At 41.3% G+C, this 22,580-nt stretch overlaps 1 protein-coding gene across 2 annotated transcripts in view; it reads left to right on the top strand.

The window, feature by feature from the left end:
- Window positions 1–22,580, top strand: part of Itga4 (integrin subunit alpha 4) — a 73,344-nt gene that overhangs the window by 38,689 nt on the left and 12,075 nt on the right. For both annotated transcript variants that reach the window (XM_055600599.1, XM_055600600.1), the window contains 6 exons: window positions 8,215–8,364; window positions 11,608–11,684; window positions 18,532–18,682; window positions 19,721–19,816; window positions 20,410–20,489; window positions 20,777–20,866. In XM_055600599.1, the coding sequence (XP_055456574.1) occupies window positions 8,215–8,364; window positions 11,608–11,684; window positions 18,532–18,682; window positions 19,721–19,816; window positions 20,410–20,489; window positions 20,777–20,866 (644 nt within the window). The remainder of the gene's footprint in view (window positions 1–8,214; window positions 8,365–11,607; window positions 11,685–18,531; window positions 18,683–19,720; window positions 19,817–20,409; window positions 20,490–20,776; window positions 20,867–22,580) is intronic.

The raw sequence follows: 22,580 nt of genomic DNA, 5'->3' as shown, positions 1-22,580 counted from the left end.
TGGTGGGCCAGGGTGACAGCTCTTCTGGTGATCTGGGGGATATCCTGCCAAAGCACAGTGAATTTCATGTTTCTTTTATTAAAAAACTCACTCCCAAACCAATCATCATGTTCACACATTGGTGGAATTTTAGCATATGAAACCACGCCAGGATTTTTTCATTAGTGAACCATGTACTTCATCAGAAAATCTATTGTCACAAGAAAGCCAAATTCTTCCTAGGAGCCCTTTCTGGGGTTTGAAATAGTAGTCCCAGCTTAGAACTTAATTTTCCCTTAGGTAAACACATATCCAGGCTGGTGCTATGCTGCGCACTAATCCCCAAGCCATTTCCCATCTCCCTGCACGGGTTACTGTGCTGGAATAGAGCTATTAGATGGTTCAGAGCCAATCGCATAGAACGGTACTAATGTAGCCATCCATGACGTGGTAGGGATTCGAGAGGTTCTTATATTTTCTTCCTTCCTAGATGTGCTTTGACTTATAGTAGTCGGCTCCGGAGAGAACAGGCGAGGCCGTTTTCAGGGCAACATGAGGGACAGCCATAGATGTTCTCAAGGAAACAGGTTGTGTTTAAATTGTAAAAATAGCAAATTGGGTTTGGTTTATCTCGTCCTGTTCTCTGGTGTTGTTCCTATGAATAAAGGATTGGGTTGTCTGGACTGTACATTTTCTTCAGAGCACATTTGGAGTGGAATTACAGTTTAGCAGAGATTCCCATGCCCTGTTGTCTGTATCCTCACAGAGCTGTCATGGCTTCCATGATAGTGGGGTACATTGTTGACTTTAGGCCCCATAATGAATGTTGTATTATTATTGTTGTTGCTGCTGTGTTGCTGTTGTTGTTATTTCAAGGCTTTGTTGCTCTCCTTGTGGTGCTCCTGTCCCCTCCAGGTCCTTTTGTATCCCCCTTCTTCCATAAGATTGCCTGCACTCTGCCCAAAGTTTGCCTGTGAGTCTCAGCATCTGCTTATATACCCTGCTGGGTAGAGTCTTTGAGAGGATATCTGTGGAAGGCCCCTGTCCTGGTCCCTGTCTTCTCCTACTTTTTTCCCTTCTGAATGAGATTGAAGCATCCTCCCTAGGGTCTTGCTTGTTTAGCTTCTTTAGGGCTATAGATTTTAGTATGACTATCCTATATAATATGGCTAATATCCACTTATAAGTGAGTATATACCATAAATGTCTTTCTGTTTCTAGGATACCTTACTCAGGATGATCTTTTCTAGTTCCACCCATTTGCCCACAAATCACATGATTTTCTTGTTTTTAATTGCTGAGTAGTATTCCATTGTGTAAATGTACCACAATTTCTGTATCCATTCCTCACTTGAGAAATATCTGGGTTGTTTCGAGCTTCTGGCTATTATGAATAAAGCTGCTGTGAACATGGTTGAGCAAATGTCCTTGTTGTGTACTTGAGCATCTTTTGGATATATGCCCAGGAGTGGTATAGCTGGATCTTGAGGAAGCACTATTCCCAATTGTCTGACAAAGCACCAGATTGATTTCCAAAGTGGTTGTAAAAGTTTGCATTCCCACCAGCAATGGAGGAGGGTTCCCCTTTCTCCACATCCTCTCCAGCATGTGTTGTCACTTGAGTTTTTGATCTTAGCCATTCTGATGAATGTAAGGTGAAATCTCCGGGTCATTTTGATTTGCATTTCCCTGATGACTAAAGACATTGGACATTTCTTTTAAGTATTTCTCTGTCATTCAATATTCTTCTACAGAGAATTCTCTCTATAGCTCTGTATTCTATTTTTAAATTTGATTATTTGGTTTGTTAGTGTTTAATTTCTTGAATTCTTTATACATTCTGGATATTATTTCTCTCTCAGATGTGGGGTTAGTAAAGATCCTTCCCCTGTCTGTACGCTGTCATTTTGTTCTGATGACAGTGTGCTTTACTTTACAGAAGCTTTTCAGTTTCACGAGGTCCCATTTATTGATTGTTACTCTTAGAGCCTGTGCTGTTGGTGTTTTGGTCAGGAAGTTGTCTCCTGTGCCACTGAGCTCAAGGCTGTTCCCCACTTTTTCTCTAACAGGTTTAGTGTGTCTGGTTTTAGGTTGAGGTCTTTGATCCACTTGGACTTCTGTACAGGGTGATAAGTATGGGTCTGTTCACATTCTGAACGTGTAGACCTCCAGTTTGTTGGAGATGCTGTCTGTTTTCTTCAGTATATATGCTGCTGAAGCAAGCACCTTTACATGATTTCTAAAGTTCGTCTTCTTTGTTGTTTAAGAATTAGTGTTTTGTTTGCACCATTATGTGTCCTCATTGTTTACATTTTAGAGTAACGTATACACAGCATAATAAAGTGTTATTTACAAAGAAGTTAGTTTTTAAGCACAGAAGACCGTCAGCTGGTCCATATATGCTCACTTTTCTGCTCCAAGGCTGAGTGCCAGAAAACTGTGGTATGCTAGTTGTAGAATGACTGTTTCAACTCAAGTTAGTTCCTTAATAGATTACGGGATGTTTACAAGAGGACACTGTCTTTCCAATAGTTCTGTTTCTGTAGTCTTATTATAACAAAGGACACAAAATCAATAAACACTTAGCATGTTTCTGTATGCCATAGTCACTGTGCTTTTAAAAGAATTCCGTAAGGGGAAAGCAGAATCTTAGCGCGTATGTCTTTTTTCTCCGATGCTGGAGTGCCAGATGCCTGACGCTTTCCCACCGTGCACTCCGAACTTACAAAGTAGCTCTAATTTTCCATGTTGGTACTTGTTCGTGTTCAGTTGGTGCCTTGTTCTTCTAAACCGCACATTTGTGCCACAGAGCATTTCAAGAACGTCAGTGTCAAATTCTTCATTTAGAATCTTTCTAAAGTAGACTTGTGTGGTAGCTGGGGCTAGAGAGAAACAAAACCATAGGGAAATGATTGAGGAAAGACAGCAGCTTCTTGGGGGCCTGATAAAAATTGTCTAATTATTATTATTATTGAAGCAGTGGTTTTATCACTCTGATTATACTAAAAATCAAAGGCTTTTACACCTTAATAGGATGGTTGGAATGACATGAACTATAGCTCAACAAAGGAATTATTCTTTTTATTCTTTATTAATTACACTTTATTCACTTTGTATCCCCCCTGTGGTTCCCTCCCTCCTCCAGTCCCAATCCCTCCCTTCCTCCACCCTCTGCATGCATGCCCCTCCCCAAGTCCACTGACAAGGGAGGTCTTCTTTTCCTTCCTTCTGATCCTAGTCAATCAGGTCTCATCAGGAGTGGCTGCATTGTCTTCTTCTGTGGCCTGGTAATGCTGCTTCTCTCCTCAGGGGGAGATAATTAAAGAGCAGGCCAATGTCAGAGGCAGTCCCTGTTCCTATTACAATGGAACCCACTTGGATACTGAACTGCCGTGAGCTGCATCTGTGCAGGGGTTCTAGGCTATCTCCATGCATGGTCCTTGGCTGGAGTTTTTAAAGCATCTCCATAGCCCACCTCAGTGCTCGTGACATGGCCATCCTTCCTCAGTACATGTGCATAAGTGTGTCACAATAATTATTCCCACACACTGATGTGGGTTCATGTTTGACAGACTGTGATAGAATTACTAACTTGATGTATCTTTTTACTCCTGTGTGCACAATGGGCCTATGAGTAAATATCTTCAGATGTTTATGCCTTGACATAAACCCTTAACTTCATATTTTGATCAGCTCTATTTTAACAATTTCTCCAGTAGCTAAGTGAAGTAAGAGGCTGTGGACCTTCAACTTAGTTCTCGAGTTGGTCAGACATACCAGGTTCTATGAAAGAGAAAGAATAAAAGTTTTGGCCAATTTTAGGCATAAGGTAATTTGTATTCTTGTGGGAACTATTTTATGAAAGTTCAGATAAAAAAACGTGGCATAGAGTTTTCATTATTTCCTATATGTGCCATTTCCTATATAAACTTTAAGCAAATCTATGTTTCTCCTCCTGAATACTCTATTACTCTAAGACATTTTTAATGTTTTAGCTTCTATCTTTAGGTAGAGCTAATGAAGTTAAACAAGTGTGATTTCCTTACAAAAGCACATGTACAGTCCATATATTGTGAGAAAAGCATAATTAATGGCTAATTGGGATAATGAGAGTAATGTACACCAGATGTAGAGAAGACCTTGTGGAAAATTAGGATGAATTCGATAACATGTGATTTGGGCAAAGCAAGCTTGTTGAGAAGAATTAAAGCAGTGGACATGTGGAGGGACATTCAGTGGCTGTCTAGTTCCTATGCCCAGGGAATAATTTAATCAAGTTTGCTATTGTAATACTCAGGGCTTCAAGCTGTTCCATTTTTGCAAGTTGATAACTTGGGATTTGGGCTTTGATTTGCAGCATTCCGATATGGTCAAGGTTTCCTGTTGAGATAATCATTTACCAAGTAATTTAATAAAGAACATCTGGAGATAAAAGAATAAAAAAGAAATCTGGTATCTTGAATGCTGTAATTCAGGCTCCAGCTCTTTCAGGTGCCATTTATTACTATAAATCTAATTTATTACTATAAATCTAATCTGTGTAATGTTCTTTGAGAGACAAAAGCCCTACATTCTTATGCCTCCAAATGTTCTCAGTAGTTATTAAACTAAATTTCAGTGTTTGATTGGCTAACATGTAGCTACATTTGAAGTAACACATGTGCAATACCATGATGTCTAGCTATTTTGTACACATCATGCTGTCCAACCATCCCAATAGGTGTATGAATCACCACAATCATAGCCATTTGTCATTTTCAGATAATGTTACAAAACATAAACAGTAAATAACCTGGCCACGCTTATACAGATAGTAATGGACCTGGTATGAGGTCTCTAAATTCTTGTCTTCTTGAAGCAAGTAATTCAGTTGAGAGCAGAGATAGTTTAAGCAGAGGTTTACTTCACAAAGCAAAGCAACGTATTCACTCCGAAGAGATCGGCGAAAGCTCCCCTAGAGGAGAATTGATAACCCAGTGAGTTCTGCATTGTGGATTTTCAGGAAGCTTTGATGGATATTTGTGAGCTGGGTGGCTCACTGAAGGGTTAAGGGAGTTACTCTTTTCCTGTCACAAATCATGGTGGACCAGATTGCCCTTTAAGTATTTTTCCCATGTTCCTTTTAAAGTCCCTATTTGAGAGCAAAGCCATGATATGAATGATGTTATAATGAAGCCAGCGTCCTTTTAAGACAAAGACACTTCATTACTGCACACGTGCAGGAAGAAGCCTGGCACCCTAGTTCTGATTCAGTAAAAACAGCTCTATCTCTATCATCAAGTATATTTAACCAAGGGACATTTTAAGGTCAGGAGACATAGCTACCATGCTTCACCTCTCACATCTAATTCCCATGATTGCTTGTCAGCTCAAAAATTTTATTTGAGGCCTTAATCACAAAGGCTGTGGCCAGGGTTTGCATACTTCTTCCAGCTCTGCATACAGGAGTTCTACTCCCAGACACTACCTAACAGACTCAATATTTAAATACCAATTTTCTACCTCTAGCCAGATGTTTTTAAGGACATCCAGATGTTATATATGAACATATATAATGTGAATAAAAGAAGGAACAGTTGTATTCATTATAGTTGTGAAAAGGACATTGAACAAACACAAATCTTTATGTGTTTTATGTTTATTAGATTCATTTCATCATGTGAATAACACAGCAATAATTTACACTAAGTTTTGTCCTACCCATTGAGGGTTATTTATTGCAAGCTCATTAAAATCAAGTCTTTTAATTTGATTTTAGGAAGTGGTCTTTAAGCCATGTTCCAATATTGAAATGGCCATAGAAAAATAAACCCTGGACCACTGATGTTACTCAGTAGGAGAATCATGAGTCTGCTCTAAGGAATTCAGATACAAGATTCTAGTTTAGGTTGGTGTAGGGAAACAGGAAGCCATGAGGGAATGTGTAGAGGTCAAATGAACTCTTGAGTGAATACGTATTGTTGACATGAGCACAGCTATTCCAAGGCTCCAATGCCTCAGACCCACAGGAATGTCAAAGCTTTCTCCATAGGGGTCAGGCTTGGATCTGGCAAACCACCTTCTTGTCCAAGTACAAATGTTGATTGTGTGTACAAGTATGAATATTTATGAACAATTGACCATGTATGTAAAAACTAGCAACACTGATTTCTGGCATGTAGAGACCTCTTCCTGAGACTAACTAACCCCATGCTGTACATAACAAATTCAGGGAGGCTCCCAGCTGGTGTGTAGTCAGCACTGACTCCATCAGAGTGTGCACAGCCTACCGGATCTCAGCTTTTCCTCATGTGTGTCTGTGCAGCTCTTTTTTCTTCATTACTTCCTTGTACCAGTAATGTCTATCCTTGCAGCCATTCAAGGATGTGGCAGGTTAAAACCATCTGTCTTTTTTAGGTGAAAATAATTGAGTTTCTTTAATAGCCTGAAAGGAATTCACTGAATGTATTCATCAAAATGGAACTTGTAAATTGAAGAACATAGTAGGGTTGAGTTAATCTGATTTCAATGGTTCATATGATAGGTACTGAAAGTTTGTGCCCAGTTCTTCAAATTATCTTCTAGATATAGTTACAATTCTAATGCCAAGAAAAATGAAGACCACATAGGTTTGTCATCTGTTTTTGTTTCTCATAACCAGCCCTCTCAAATTCTGAGGTCATTTTAATGTTAGCTCTGGGGCTTAACATGCTCATATGTCTTGGTCTTTGACATGTATTATTTCGTGTAATGCTTAGTCGGCCTCTGTTATAAATGCTGGTGGGTTGCTGTGTCAGTAAAATCACATGAGTACCCCAGGGAGAAAGGAGGTCTGTCTGCCCGTGTGCTTTAGACGTTTCATTTCTGTTTAGTGTGTCTTAAGCGAGCGCCCCCATGCTTTGCCTTCTGCCACTCCCATGCTCATGTTTTTGAGTCCTGAACAACGTTCAGATCTTCTTAGTGCTGGTTTAATTGATTCCAGAGATGCTTTCAGCTTACTTCAGCTCGGTTAAATGAATTCAATTTGCATGTGTGTCAGGAAATAATTTTGTTAATAAAATGACATGATTTTAATGAAGAGATTAGTAACTAATCAAACACAAGTATAATAAAAAAACACATTAATAAGCCTATGGGAAATATTCCTAAAAGAGATAAAATTAATTCATGTTTGTAGAAATAAAGATTAAAATATAAGAACTGATAATGTATTGGGATAAATACATGGGGTGTGTCATTGGAAACATAGTGAAATGAATGTGAAAACCTAGTCGTTCAAAGGTTTGCTTCTGACCACACAGAAATAAGAACAGACAGAAGGGCTGCGTAGATGTGCCGCTACATAGAAAAGAACTCCTTTCCAAGCAGAATGGATCTCCTACTGGTTACCACCAAGGTGTGATTGATGAATAAATCTGTGAACGCTTTTTGTGTGATGCATAATAGCATAGCAAACAGTAAACCTGTCACAGTAAGAGAATTCAATAAACTTAGAAATACAAAGTAACACCTTCCCTATATATGAAGTCAAATGAGTAAAGCTGAATACAAAGTATGCTAAGAGATTTAAAGAAACCTTATTAAACGACATTATTTTTCTGTAACCATAAGGTGAAATACTAAATGCAATAAAAGTGTTGAGGAAAACTTTAGAATTATTTACTGAGGGTATCAATAAAAATGTGTATATTATAATACCAAGTTACAACAATCGTAGAGAATAGCATAGAAGGGAAAGAGCTGAAATGCAGACTTTTGCAAATGTTATCAGATGGTAACAGTTTTCCATTTTATACTCCTTGCATTATCATAAGCAACAGGGGCATTTCTGTAGTGAAAAAGAACACACCCCAAGTTTTTTGAAGCAATTCTGCTAATATGTAGGTTTTATGTTTGTGTCTTACAGTTTTTGTTTGGCCTCTTTTTCTCTTTCTTTCTTTCTTTCTTTCTTTCTTTCTTTCTTTCTTTCTTTCTCTCTCTCTCTCTCTCTCTCTCTCTCTCTTTCTTTCTTTCTTTCTTTCTTTCTTTCTTTTGTTTTGAGGCAAGGTTTCTCTGGCTGTCCTGGACTCTCTTTGTAGACCAGGCTGGCCTCGAACTCACAGAGATTCACTTGCCTCTGCCTCCCGAGTGCTGGGATTAAAGACGTGCACCGCTAACTTCCCAGCTGTTTGGCCTTTTAGAGGGGAAGAATTCTATGTATCTTTTTCTACTGTGCTTGCTGTTTTTATTTGTACATCTGGTTTTCAACTCCCTTAGAAAGATGTGCGAGACATCCTCAGCCCTGTTGAGGTGGAGGCCGCTTACCACCTGGGGCATCATGTGATCACCAAACGAGACACGCAGGAACTACCACCACTGCAGCCAATCCTTCAGCAGAAGAAAGAGAAGGACAAAATCAGAAAAACGGTGTGAATATTTTCTTGTATTTAAAACATTATGTAACATAATTGAAGAATTTTTAAAAATATGACAAAATTAATCGAAATGTGTCTAAATTGTTTAGAAAAAATTATGGATTAACTGGAGTTTTTTAATTTCTAAAACAAAATTTTATTTTTATTTTTTATTTTTAAATTTATTTAGTTATTTTTTTTTATTAATTACAGATTGTGTACTTTGTATGCCAGCTGTAGTCCCCTCCATTGCTCCTCCCAATTCCTTCTCTCAGCTCCTCCCATACCCTTCCCAGTGATGGGGAGGTCCTCTTCTCCTTCCTTCTGACCTTAGTCTATCAGGTCTCATCAGGACTGGCTGCACTGTTCTCCTCTGTTGTCTGGTAAGGCTGCTCCCCCTCAGGGGGAGGTGGTCAAAGAGCAGGCCACTGAGTTCATGTCAAAGACAGTCCCTGTTCCCATTACTAGGGAACCAACTTGGAGACTGAGCTATCATGGACTACATCTGTGCAGGGGTTCTAGGTTATCTCCATGCATGGTCCCTGGATGGATTATCTGTCTCAGATAAGACCCCTCAGCCCAGATTTCTTGGTTCTGTTGCTCTCCTTGTGGAGTGCCTGTCCCCTCCATATCTTTCTATCTCTCCCTTCTTTTGTAGGATTTCCTGCATTCTGCCCAAAGTTTGACTCTTTGGCTGCCCAAAGAGTCTTAGCATCTGCTTTGATACCCAGAAGTGTAGAGTCTTTCAGAGGCCCTCCGTGGTAGGCTCGTGACCTGTTCCCTGTTTTCTCCCTCTTCCAATGTCATCCTGTTTGCCTTTCTGAATGAGGACTAAGCATCTTACCCAGGGTCCTCTTTCTTTCTTAGCTTCTTTAGGTGTACAGATTTTTATGGATTGTTAATGAAGATAGATTTAAGATTTCTCTGTGTCTCTGCCTCTGTCTCTGTCTCTGTCTCTCTCGCTCTGTGTGTATATTTAATTGTTCCTTTGGGCTATTCAATTGAATATCTTTAAATTGTACTTAGCTACTGTATGTTCATGTGTATAAATATTTATGTAAAACATACGTAAGTTCTTCTCTCCTTGAAGAAATGAGTTTCTCAAGAGAAACCACAGGACATCAGTTGTGCGGAGAGTCAGTTATTTAGTCATTCCCAGAACTGAGGGTGCTTCCTCTTTCTCCTTATGTCTCACCTTCCTTTGTTGTATCTCTCTCCTGGCTGTGGATCCACACTGGACTGTTCAGTTTGTTTCATTTATAAACCCATTTATTATGTGACACAATTTCTTTTGTTAAAAAAAAAAATTGTGTGTTTTTAGCCACATCTCAATAACAGCTGCCTTTAAGACAACCCTACAGTCTGGCCAGTGAGCTGCTGCTTTTTTTATTTTTTTCTAAATCATTCTCAAGTATTTCAGTTTCCTTGACAATACATGTATTCATGTTTCCCAGTGTTGAGACCTTAACTGTCTAATAGCACGTAGATTACAAGGGCACTGTCGAAAGCACTCATCAAAGCAAGCGCTGATGGCAGACACAATGTAAAATACGGATGGGATAATCCAACATTCAGTTCTTCCCTGTCCCAGCAAAATTGCTTTAAACCGTGTTAGCAGGTCTGAGCCCAGGATCACTACTGTTTAGTTCAGAATACTCGATCAAATGAACATAATGACTTAACAAATTCCCAGAGTCTTACATCAAAATAGTTATGGGAGTCAGTTGGGATTTTTAAACTCTTCTATTGAACTTTAGTTTTTAGCATCAACTGCTTTCTAATGGCTTCAGTAACTTAAATGCCAATATTGCAAACACGCACACACAGGAGAGAATATCAGCAATTCGCAATCTGTATTTTGATTCTTAGAACCACGCGCTTTCCAGTTTAGGAATGGTAGAAAGAAAGTCACATTGACTCAATCACTTGGTGGAAAATTTACATGTCAGTGTCCCTAGGGTGAGCAGTCTATGCCACCACGTCACGTGACAAGCCACTCCCCTCTTTGTTTTTCAAAAGTGGATAGTATTTTATTTTTTATTTTTTAATTCTTTATTAATTACACTTTATTCACTTTGTATCCCCCCTGTGGTTCCCTCCCTCCTCCTGTCCCAATCCCTTCTTTCTTCCACCCTCTGCATGCATGCCCCTCCCCAAGTCCATTGACAGGGGAGGTCTTCTTTTCCTTCCTTCTGATCCCAGTCAATCAGGTCTCATCACGAGTGGCTGCAGTGTCTTCTTCTGTGGCCTGGTAATGCTCCTTCCCCCTCAGGGGGAGGTAATTAAAGAGCAGGCCAATTAGTTCCTGTCAGAGACAGTCCCTGTTCCTATTACAATGGAACCCACTTGGATACTGAACTGCCCTGGGCTACATCTGTGCAGGGGTCTTAGGTTATCTCCATGCATAGTCCTTGGTTGGAGTATCAGTCTCAGGAAAGACCCCTGTGCTCAGATTTTTTGGTTTTGTTGCTGTCCTTGTAGAGTTCCTGTCCTCTCCAGATCTTACTGTTTCCCACTTCTTTCTTAAGTTTCCCTGCACTCTGCCCAAAGGTTGGCCATAAATCTCAGCATCTGCATTGATAGTCACTTCCACTTCCCTCTTTGTAAGCCCACCCCCTTTTTCTAGGTTCTGCCCACCCCCTTTTTTCTCTTGTTTGTCTACTCCTATCATCTACTATTTTAATATTTTTATGCATTTGCCCTTTACATAGTCGTCCCTTGGGTCTTCCTTAGTAATATATCCGTACCCTGTACTTGCATGGATCCTTCTAAATGATCAGAGCTTAAAAACCACAAACTCGCGACAGGCTATCTTTTAATTTTGTTCAGGGTCTTCACAAAGTTATGTGTCTCAGTTTCTATATACAGCTGCATTATTGGATATGTCACTGCCCCTCCCTGGGCTAAAATAAACTAGATTTTGTATTTCTGTGTAATAAATTTGATCAGAAGGTAGCATGAGAGAGTGGGAAAAAAGCAGATTGTTTTTGTAGCTGATATTCTGAATATCTGCATAGTAGCTTTAATATAATTTATCAAAGCTTGTTTGACTTGACAAATTAAGGCATGGAATCTGGAAGGGGGACTTAGTTTCTTTAGCCCTGAAACTATGTATTTAAAACTCTTGACTAACCCTCAGATTGAGCCTTGAGGAGGCATGTTATAATTTAATGTGTGACTTTTATTTTTGTCAAGTGCAGGTGCTTTATTCTTTAAATACATACAAATTAAAATAAATGTCATGTTTTATTTCTAGATAAACTTTGCAAGGTTTTGTGCCAGTGAAAATTGTTCTGCTGATCTGCAAGTTTCTGCAAAAATTGGATTTTTAAAGTAAGTATAGTTTTCTTGGTTTTTCATCAGAAGTGCATAAAGAGTATAAATGCATGTGGGTTCTGGTGAGAGAGGGCCTAGCCTATGAGTGTCAGCATCGTTACAAAACAAAGCAAACAAACATACAATATAAGCTGGGCATGACAGCGCACGCCTGTAATCCCAGGACTCTGGGAGGCAAAGGCAGGTCTCTGCGAGTTCGAGGCCAGCCTGGTCTACAGAGTGGGAGTCAGCCCAAGACAGCCAAGGCTACACAAAGCAACCTTGGGGAAAAAAAACCCTACAAAATGACAGTGTTTTACTGTGATGGACTAAATAATGCTTTCATAACAAACAGGTACTTGAGCAGCATCATCTTTTAGAGATTGAAAGCCTGTGAGTAGCCTTAAGGTTTGGTGAAGTGTGTCGTAACTTTTCGTTGCAGTTTAGAAGGTATTTCAAGATTAAAATGTGCCTTGGAGTATCATTATAGTCATACTTATGTTTTAACGCTTGTTAAGTGTCTGGTAATAAGACTTTAACTGGGGAAAATAATAAACTTTACTATACAATGGTTGGTATATTTTACGGCTAGAAAATAGGTTATGTAATTCAAACTGATAGAAAAAATAATGCATTTTGACAAATTTGAAAAACAATAAACTAGCTTGTTCTAAATTCATAGCATGATAAACAGAGTAAAAAGAAAATACAATGCACTTAGAACAGCATCTGGCACGTGGCAAGAACCGGATAAATAGGGCTGGGTACTCTTACGTTTTGCTGAAATAAACCATTGTAATCGTGCGTCGCATAGAGAGGTTCGCTGCATTCAGACCACTTTGCACATCTCGGAGCATGGGAAGTGAAAGAAGGAAACTATGGAGCAGTAGCCAGGCGCTGTGGCCCAACCTGTGAGCCCAGCACTCGGGAGGCACAGGCAGGCGGATCTCTGTGAGTTCGAGGCCAGCCTGGTCTACAAAGTGAATTCAGGACAGCCAAGGCTACACAGAGAAGCCCTGTCTTGGGGGAAAAAAAAAAAGCAAAACAGAATGCAGCTGTGACAGGAGAGGGAAATGAGAGAGAAATGATAAAGATTCAGTAGTTCATTTGGGGCCTAAAATTTAAATGCTTTGGTCCCATTTCTCACCTCTACCATAGGGTTTCTTTTTATTTATATTTTGTTTTGTTTTTGTACATCAGTAGAAGAATGCTTAGAGTTGTCTGGCCATGACATAAGCTCTCATTCCCACCAACTTCTCTGTCTGTCACCAGCTCCTTACCCCTAGACCCTTCTCTAGCCCTAGGCCTATGGCATAGTGCATGCTGTGTTGTTTCTCCACACTGCCCTGGAACCTGCTGGAAGGCAGTTCCTCTCCTCATGCTGTGTTCCCAAAGCCGACCAATGCCTGGAGAGGAGGTGACTAAGAGAGGTTTACTGAGGATGGAACAGGAGTTCAACAGAGGCAGCGCTTAACACTCCACTCACAGGTAGAGGAGTTAGCCTTGGAAAGGAGTTCAGATTCCCATTAGCTTAAACTAAGAACCTGAGAAATACGATTGATTGCTTGCTTGCAGTTGTGGAAGGAAGTACAGAGAAGTCATGGGTTGTTGCCATGGAAATTCAAGTTCATAGATGGTAACTGAGGACTTGGGGGATAATTTGAAGAACAGAATCCAATGTGACTATAAAACATGGAACACGGGATTGAGTAGGAAAGAGTAGAGTACTTGAGGCACGATGTTGAATATCTCTCTGGGCAAGAGCATGACTTCTTCTCAGGCAGGCAGTGCCGGCAGAGCCATGAGCATCCGCAGCAGAGGGTCAAGGAGCCGTTACCTGGCTGTGCTTATGAGCGATTCAGCTGGCTCACTCAGCTCACTGAGGAACAGTGACTAGCAACTGCTCTCTACACAAGAGCACAGTGTGACTTTGAGAGTCAATTAGTTGAACAACTTTTAATTTTCCATTTGTATATCTGTTTTACAACATAGATGGGTCTTAGGTACATCAGAGGATTTTGAAAAAGGTTAGGCAGGTGTGTTTGTAGAGAAGAGTATTTTCTAAGCCATGGCTGGGCTGTGACTCCATCTGTGTGCATTAGGCACTCTCTTTCTTTTCCTCTTTCATTGCAAATCTTCTGGCTCATGAGAAATGAAGTTTCAAAGCTTATGTGAAAAATGTCACTAAGAATGTTCTCAACTTATGAAAATAAAATATGGAAATATTAATTCGTTTTTTCTATTTTCTTGTAAAGAATTGCTTAGCGTTTTTAATTGGAGGTATTGTTTTGTTTTGTTTTTTTCACTTAAAAATCAAGCCTATAATTTTAAACAGTAGCTGGTCACATGTAAGGTGGTGTTTCTGAGTCATTTCTAGGACAATACCCACAATGCTTAGTGGCAGTGAATATCATAGGACCCCAGAAAATTGTCATTGACATCTATAGGACCCAAGCAAGAAACCTACACTATGAAGAGAGCTATAGGTTTGCATTTTAAATGAACTGAGAATTCATAGATGGAGGTAATAAGTTTTATTAAGTCCACCTTTGTTCTTCCTCCACTCCTTCTTTACCCCTACAACTATTCCTTTCAAATTTCATGTGTTCTCTTCATGTTTTTTTAAACCCATGTAGTCAATTTTGTGCAGCCAGTGTGTGCCCACTTTTGTGCCCAACCATTGTAGGGATTTTGTCTAGCTCTTCTGTGCATGTAGTCATAGTGTCCATCGGTTCACATGGGCAATACTCTGTTGTGTCCAGAAAACACTCTTTCACTGTAGTTCTCCACTGCCTCTGGTTCTTAGAGTGTTTCTATGTTCCCTTTTTCTGAAATGATCTCTCTGAGTAGTATTAGGAAAAGAGAATGTGATACAGATGTCTCATTTAGGGCTGAGCCAAAATTTATTCTCTATAGTTAACCAGTTGCAAGTTTCTGTGCTTATTACCATCTACCACAAAAAAAAAAACAAAAAAAAAAAATAAAAAAAAAAAAGCTGCTTTGATGAAGGTTGAATGATGTCCTGATCCATGGGTATAAGGCTTATCCTTTTGGGAGTTTGATAATAATACGTCCATTTAATAAATGATAGCCATAGGTTCTTCCCTAGGTCTTATGATATACCTAGTCCTCGGGTTGTTGGCCTCAGTACCAGGCTTAAGTTCCATATTATGAAGTGGACCTTAAAACAAAGGAGAAGATAGTTGGTTGCTCCCGTAACACCCATGCCACTCTTTCATCTGTGGTTATGTCTTACCAGGATGGTTATTATTAAACCATGCAGGGCCCACAGATCAGTAAGACTGATGAGCCCTTTTCTCCTGAGTGGAATGCATGGTACCTTGTATCATTATATCCAATAAGGGTGAGGCTTCTAGGTCAGAATCCAAATGGATTTCTCCACACTCTGTGGCTCTAGTATATGATGTCATTAACAATAGAGTCTTACCATCACGTTCTACATGCCAAAAGGAATGGCAGTACCCTGTAATGTTTTAGGGTCTAGGAGATCCCACAGACCAACTACTCCAGAAGCAATGGCCTATTTCTGGCACTGGGCCTTCATTTGCTAGCCTACCCTATGATGTGTCTGCTAGAGGAGTTGCTTCCTCCGTATAGGATAAGTCCATTTAAATTCCTTCCATTCACACACACACATAACACAACACCACAAAGTTTGGAAACTTCTACAATAGTAGGTTTCCATTTGGCTTTTTCAGAGGTTTTTAATGCTTGCCCTACTCCGCTCTGTCCTCTCTTCCCTCCCCCACTGAAGCATTCTTGCTCCATTATTTTCCACCAGTCTTTATCACACTGAAACCAGAGGAACAATGTGGTGGTGAAGACTTTCACCTGGGAGGCCAAGCTGATCAAGTCCGGCATTTACAGTCCCCGGTTTACCGGTTTACCGGCAGGGTAGCCTACTCACCTCCTCTTTCTTTGCTATAAAATAGTAGAAATTGTGCCTTCTCTGCGGGATGCTTTAGTTCTTAAAATGCAGTTAATACAGGTGAGTAACTCAAAGCCTGACGCCTTGGAGACTTTGACAAGAGGTGCTGCTATCACAGTGAAATAGAATGAGTCCCAGTGTAAAGCACCAGGCACCAGTCCCTTCGCGTCAATTTGGAAAGTTACAAACTGTTTCTATGTGGCTAATGATAACTCGTTTAAGGGATGTGCAAATGAGAACTCTTCTAATTAAGTTTCCAGAGCCACAGTGAAAGCTTTTGACTAACTGTGTTTTGAGTAAGTTATTCTGTGTCAGACAAAAATACAACATCTCTGCATGTAGGTGTCTTTTCTCCTTTCTCAGTAACAGTCTGCAAATTGGGGCCATATGTTGTATGCCTTCTTCTGGCTGTAACTCTGCTGGCTGTTATGTGTCCCAGAGCTAGAAGCCTGTTTTATGTAAATGCATTTACTCAGTAAAGAGCATGAATTTCTGATGCCTGCAACAATAAACTGCTCAGGGTTTGATGAGCAGTGCTGATTCATGCTCCCTCATGGTTATTAGGCTGAGGCCTCCTATGTGTACAAATTCCTGGGACAGTAAACCAGAGACATTCCCATAGTAAAATAACGGTGAGAAAGCATGTTGCTGCAATTCCAAGAACAACAGGCATTAGCCACCACGAGGGAGCTCGCCGCCAGGCCTTTCACAGAGGTCGGGATGTAAATGGCCTCACTCTACTCTTCTTCATGTTTCTAGAATAAATGATAGACATTGCCCCCAACTGCTTTCATAATAGATATGGATGCTTTTAACTTCAGGGAGCAGAGCGTTTGACTAATTCTGACTTACAGAAATCAAAATGGTATGATGTCTGAGAGGAGACGGTAGCTGCAGGTCTGGTATGCATCCAGGAAGCCGATATACACATAGACATTCCTTTGGCTTCTTCTTTAAATGATTATAATTTTAATACTAACAAGCCTATCAAGGCAAAGGATGCAAGAACAAGAGTGGGCTTTGTTTGTTGGTTAATTGGCTGGTTGCTTTTAATTTTTCCTTTTGAAGGCTTTTCATTAGAGATAGCCCTTCTTGTGCCTACTGTAACTTGATGTGCATGCATTTCCCGGAATCTGTCATGGTGAGGGGAGGATGGAGTTCTAATTTATATTAGATATCACGCTTTGTTCCCCAAAGCTGAAATGATCTCATCTTTTGCAATACCGAAGGAGTGGTGCCCACTGCCTGAATAATCTGGGGCTCTGTTAGCATCACATGGGGACCTTACTGATGAGCAGGGATGGCTTCTGACACAGTGTCTAACTCCTCAAAGGGAAAATCTAATACAATTGCCTTTTCAAAATAAAAGCCTCACTAACCTTGTGCTTCTAAAGTCCACTCACTGTCTGCCCAACTTCCCAACTTAAGGTCTTTTTCAGTTCTTTTCCTTGAGCTTTTATTCAACAAAGTCAGCTAATTGGTCTATCTCAGCTGGCAAGAATCCCTCAGCATTTTAGTCCCCTGCAATGATAGTAAAGAAAAAGAAAAGAGGATATAATTTGGCTTTGGACTGGAGGCCAGTACTCTTTTGTCGAGTAAATCTGTGTGTCTTCCGACATTAAACTGTAATAACCATTCACAATGTATTTTGATCTGGCACCTTTTTCCCCTCATTTCCTTCTTTTTTTCCTTCATTACCTTTTCTTTCTTTTGTCCCTACCATCCTGATCAAGAATAGGTAAGCTTCAGAAACCAAATTGATTTATATCAGGAAAGAATATATTGATGACCGTGCGGTTATGTGAGCATCTTGTAAAATCCAGTCGTGATCACTGAGAGGGGATGTAGAGCCTGGCATTATAGCTCTCTGGTTTCCCTTTTCTCTTATTAAGTTATGATTTCACGTGTGCACAGAACCTGGGTTTGTGTCAGTTATGTGGACTCTAAGCAGCTTTGTAAATTTCAAGCCTGCATTATGCGTGTTTTAATGAAGAATGAAGTGTGATTCCCATGAAGCCTCTGATTCAGTCATGCTGCCCGTCCAGATGTGCGGCTGGCTCTTCATGTCATGGAACACACAGGCTGCTGTCTTTCCAACCGTGTCTTGTTAAAGAAGATCTACAGTAAGGTGGACATTTAGAAAGAGAAGTCTTGAGACTGTGGGGCTGTGCAAAATGGCCTAAAATGGAAACTAACGCAGGAGTCCGGCTGAGAGCGTGAGCGTGAGCCTGGTGCTGCTCTGATCGGCTGCCGCCTCAGGAGCTGGCTGTGTGTGCCACGCTTCCACCTTCTGTTGCTTGTCGCCGCGCCAGCTCCTCTCCCAAAGGTGTTCAGTGACTAATGCTTTGGTTCTAAGCCAGAATATTTTATAAACGTCTATTTCTAAGCAGCTCTTGTACAAGTCTTAATTAAACTTTAATGTCAAGCTGAAGTTTACTTTTACAGAACCTTGGAAGTCCCTTTGCTCATAACGTGATGGTAGATAGAACAGTAGGGAGAGGGCAGCATGGCTCTCTTCTCACCACTTAACATGCACAGCCGAGAAGACACGTGCTGACTAAGCCCAAAGCTCACAACACGAGCAAACCACACCAGCTCCTGAGGGTGGGGAGAGCCAGGGCCACTCAGTCAAATCCCTCCAGGGTGAGGTGCAGCCAGGGTCTGGGATGACTGCTTCGTTATTCATCACATGTTCTTTGTGCAGCTTCTCAAATTCAAGGCTCAGAACGAGACTTCGTTCATGGGGGTCCCTTATCACTTTCTCTTCTCTCCTGTTATCAGTTCTATATGGGAAATCACTGGGATCCTGCTGATCACTCTGTTTGTATGACATTACATGGTTGTTGTCGTAAGTTAATAGTTTATGTTCATGAATATTTTCTATGCGGACTTTCACCTTCATTACTCAATTTCTAGGCCATATGAAAACAAAACGTACCTTGCGGTTGGGAGCATGAAGACCATAATGCTAAATGTGTCCTTGTTCAATGCTGGGGACGACGCTTACGAAACCTCTCTGCACATCCAGCTCCCCACAGGCCTTTATTTCATTAAGATCTTAGACCTGGTGAGTTCTAGAAACCACAATGGTAGAGCGCACTCAGGTTAAAAACAAATGTAAGTGCCGTGTTTACCCCACGGATTTAGCATCTTAACGTTTGGACATCACTCAGTGTGCAGACATTTTGAGTTCCTTAGGATCTAAGCAGAAAGGTGTTGGCCTCTTCCTTTCCAGCGTTAGGAGAGGACTCCTCGGACACCACTAGTTCATTCCTGCCACGTGTTTTTAAGATGTTGATGTCACCTTGGAGCAATCAGGCATGCTCCTTCATGCTAAGCATCCAGAACTCCTGCTCTGTGTTTTCAGTCAAGGTCCTCAGCCCCCATCTAGTAGTTCTGAGCTCTTAGTCTTCCTCAGTCCTGAAATCCTGCTTTAAAGTGACGTCCTGGAGTGTCCCATATATTTATGTGTACTCCATGAATGTGCCCACGGCACTCTTTCATTAGTGAGGTTTTAGCAAGGCTGAGTTGCAAAGAGAAAAGCCTCCAGCACCTTAGCCTTGAGATCTCCGCGTCCTGCAGGCAGTTAACCCCAGGGACCTTTCATCTCTCAAGAGCAGATATTCACGTCTTTCTCCAGATCCCTAAGAAGCTCCTTTGAAAGGAGGAGGATAAATTCCAGGTACCCAGAGCCTGTACTTGAATATATTTCTATTATGATTGTAACTGCTGCAGTTAAATACTTTAAACACAGTTCAGATGCATTAGACGGAAGGAAAGACAGACTTTGTGGCTTCCTTGTTCCCCAATGTTTCAAAGAATTCCCTCCTAGCCTAAGTGAAAAACATGAAAGCTCCTATCCAGGAGGCTTTGTGGAGAATGCGCATGGCTATAAGTACATGCATTTTGCTTATGGACACACATTTGTATCACATACTTTAATTCTACATACTATTACCAAGCTAAGAAGAAAACGGTTTCCTAAGAAAATATTTCTAGACTGGTATTTTTTTAAAAAAAAAAAAAATCCCTAAAAATATGTTAGAAATATCTAAATCTCTTTCTCCTCAGACTAATAGTTTTTGGTTTTGGGTTTTTCCTTTAGGAAGATAAACAAATAAACTGCGAAGTGACGGAGAGCTCAGGCGGAGTGAAACTTGCCTGCAGCCTTGGTTACATATATGTGGACCGGCTGTCAAGGGTAAGCAGTTAGCCTCTTCATTTGCTAATCTCCTCTTACCTATATGCTGCATTAAAAATGTAGTTTTGAACTTAGCTAAGAGAGAACAACTTGTCCTGGTGTCTTTGAGCTTCATGTTTTTATTCTTAGCAGTGTTCATTGTTCGTGGCATGGGGTGGTGAGCAGAGAACCTGTTTATGTCGATACAGGCAAATAAATGTGTCAATCAGAACTTGTTTTACCGCCTTACTCTTTCCCAGCACCCCCACCCCAGGTGGCCCTGTCTGCCAGGCATGTTACCTCTGCCATAGTAAAAGGTGTTTTTTGGCAAGAGTCCTCAACCAAGTTGTTGAAGCCTCCCGGATGGTGTCAGGTGGCCCGCCAGTCTTTGCATTCAGGGAGGCTTTTTTTCTGAAAGCAGTGGTGGCAATGCTTGCACCTTAAACCCAGCCATTTCTGTGTCTCACTGCTGAGTGAGGGGAAGGACTTCGCCACGTCTAGAACATTCCACTGTTTTCCTCAAGAAATAGCAAAATCTATTAATGAGCACTAAAATTCAATCTATAAAAATGTATTTTAGATTAAAACCTGGGTCTTTCCTCTCTGCTTTTCAGATAGATATAAGCTTTCTCCTGGATGTGAGCTCCCTCAGCAGGGCACATGAGGACCTCAGCATCTCCGTGCACGCCTCCTGGTATGGGCCAGTGTGTAAGAGACAACCGTCACAAAGGACATGGCCACATTCTGGAAATGGCTTCACAAGAGCCATGAAGCTGTCTTCCACCCACTGTCTGTCACTGACAACAGTGCAAACAATGAGAGCAGTTTCTACCAACCCTGCCCTAAAATGTCTTGCTGCCGTTTCTCTTTCTGTCCCTACTCCCTCCCCTCAGTGCTGCTGGATATCCTCTATCGAGTCCTCACAGTGTGCAGTAAGTGCTCTCTGAGGCTGGGTTCTCACGTGGTTTTCTGTTTCCACAGTGAGAATGAAGGCGAAACAGACAAAATGGAGGACAACGACGTGACATTGGTGATACCCCTCCGGTACGAGGTCATGCTGACTGTCCACGGGTGAGTGGGGTCCTCCGGATTAGAGGCGATTCTCTCTGTTGTTTCTTTTTTTCTTCTATTCATGAAAGGAGTGTGTTTGAACATGTTTAAGGATAGGATGCTGTGTCTCTGCAACCACCTCTGAGTGCAGTGGCTTGATTGGTGATTGTTTTTAATCCACTCTGTAATCAGCTCTGATGCTACATCAAACTCATGGCCAGCTGCTGGAGATTTTGCACTGGAAGCGCCCCAATAAGCGTCCAGCGGGCCACGGTCATCCTTCAGCTCACAGCCAAGGGGCAGAGTCATGTAGTACACGGCTTGTGGTACCGGGTACCCGGCAGCCATAGTAGGGAGGGACAGAAAGGGCCGTGCACTTGGCTGAACTGCCGCTCTCCAGAGCCCATCCCTAACTGTGTGCCTAACAACTAAGGTGTGAGCGAGCTGGCTGCGGTATCTCCTTTCTCATCTTGAACCCCGAGAGTGCTCTGCCGTCAGGACCCTGGGGCCAGGTTGTTTTTTCCAGTGGTCTTAGTCATTTCTGTGTGGATCATTCCCTGACTTAAAATGTGTGGACACAGAGTAAGAGAGGGGAATGACAAAACCGCCAATGCCTCCACTGGCCATTATTCAAGCTGTTAGTCTGTGTTTCAGACATTTCTGTTGTTTCTCTCTGTTTGGTCTGGGCTGGCCTTGTGTAGGTAAGAGGGGTGTTCTGGAAATTTTGATGACCATCCTGGCTCTGCGTCATGAGGGCTGGGTTTTCAACATGCCCAATAATCACTACATTAAAGTATTTTAACTCTTTCAGTATTTCATGCAATGTGTTTTAATCATATCCATCAACTCCTTCCCCTAACTCTTCCCATATCCACTGTACTTCCCTAAGTGCCCCCAAAATTCATGTCATTTTTAAAAGAAAACCCCCAAACTCCAACTTATGATGCTAATGTACTCCCGAGTCTGGGCCCACCCACTAAAGTGTGTTCAGCCTACCAGGAGCCACCCACAGCCTTAAAGAATACTGACTCTCCCTCCCTAGAGAGCCTTAGCTGCCCACAGCTTTTTAGTTAGGGGTGGGGACTCCCAGGCCACTTTCTACTTCGTTTCCACACAAACATTTTAAAACGCTAGAAGACATGACTTACAAAAGAAAATGGACAGGTGGATTTTACTTATTGCTCTAAATGTAATGTGTCCCTCCATCATTTTAACCATGTAAGAAGGGCGCATCCAACTGCACTAACATGTCGGTTTCTGTAACTGATAGGCTTGAGCATCAGGCTATCAGTTTGAAGGGAGTGGTCCTTCTCAGACAAGCAGGCCCTGAGTGTCAGTGGTGAAGCAAATCAAAGCTGACTTACCTCTCCGAGCTCGCGTCCTGCTTCTTGATGTTTCTCGTTATGTCCTCCTCTGTTTCCCCCTCTGTTCACACAGTAGGATTTGGGACAAAGATAACAAGTATTAAACTGCACAAGGGTGTGTTGTTGGAGTATTTCTAATACCTTCCCTCCCTCCGGGATCCCTAATTGGGGACTGTCTATTATTAGTGGCTGAATCTAAGTGACTGAATCCGAGTGACTTATGGGGATTTCCCCAGAACGGCACTTTCTCGTTGTTTGCTGAGAAACACAGCACACACTTCTCTAATCCTGGGATTAAAAAGCCGAAAAACCTTGCATCCTACCAAACACTTTTCCTGTGTAAGTCAGTGTTTGGCTTGTTCAGTGGACTT

Source organism: Psammomys obesus, unplaced genomic scaffold (genome assembly GCF_907164565.1).
Source record: "Psammomys obesus unplaced genomic scaffold, mPsaObe1.curated_primary_1811, whole genome shotgun sequence".
NCBI classification, from domain to species: Eukaryota; Metazoa; Chordata; class Mammalia; order Rodentia; family Muridae; genus Psammomys; species Psammomys obesus.
This window is presented reverse-complemented; position numbering and strand designations above follow the sequence as displayed.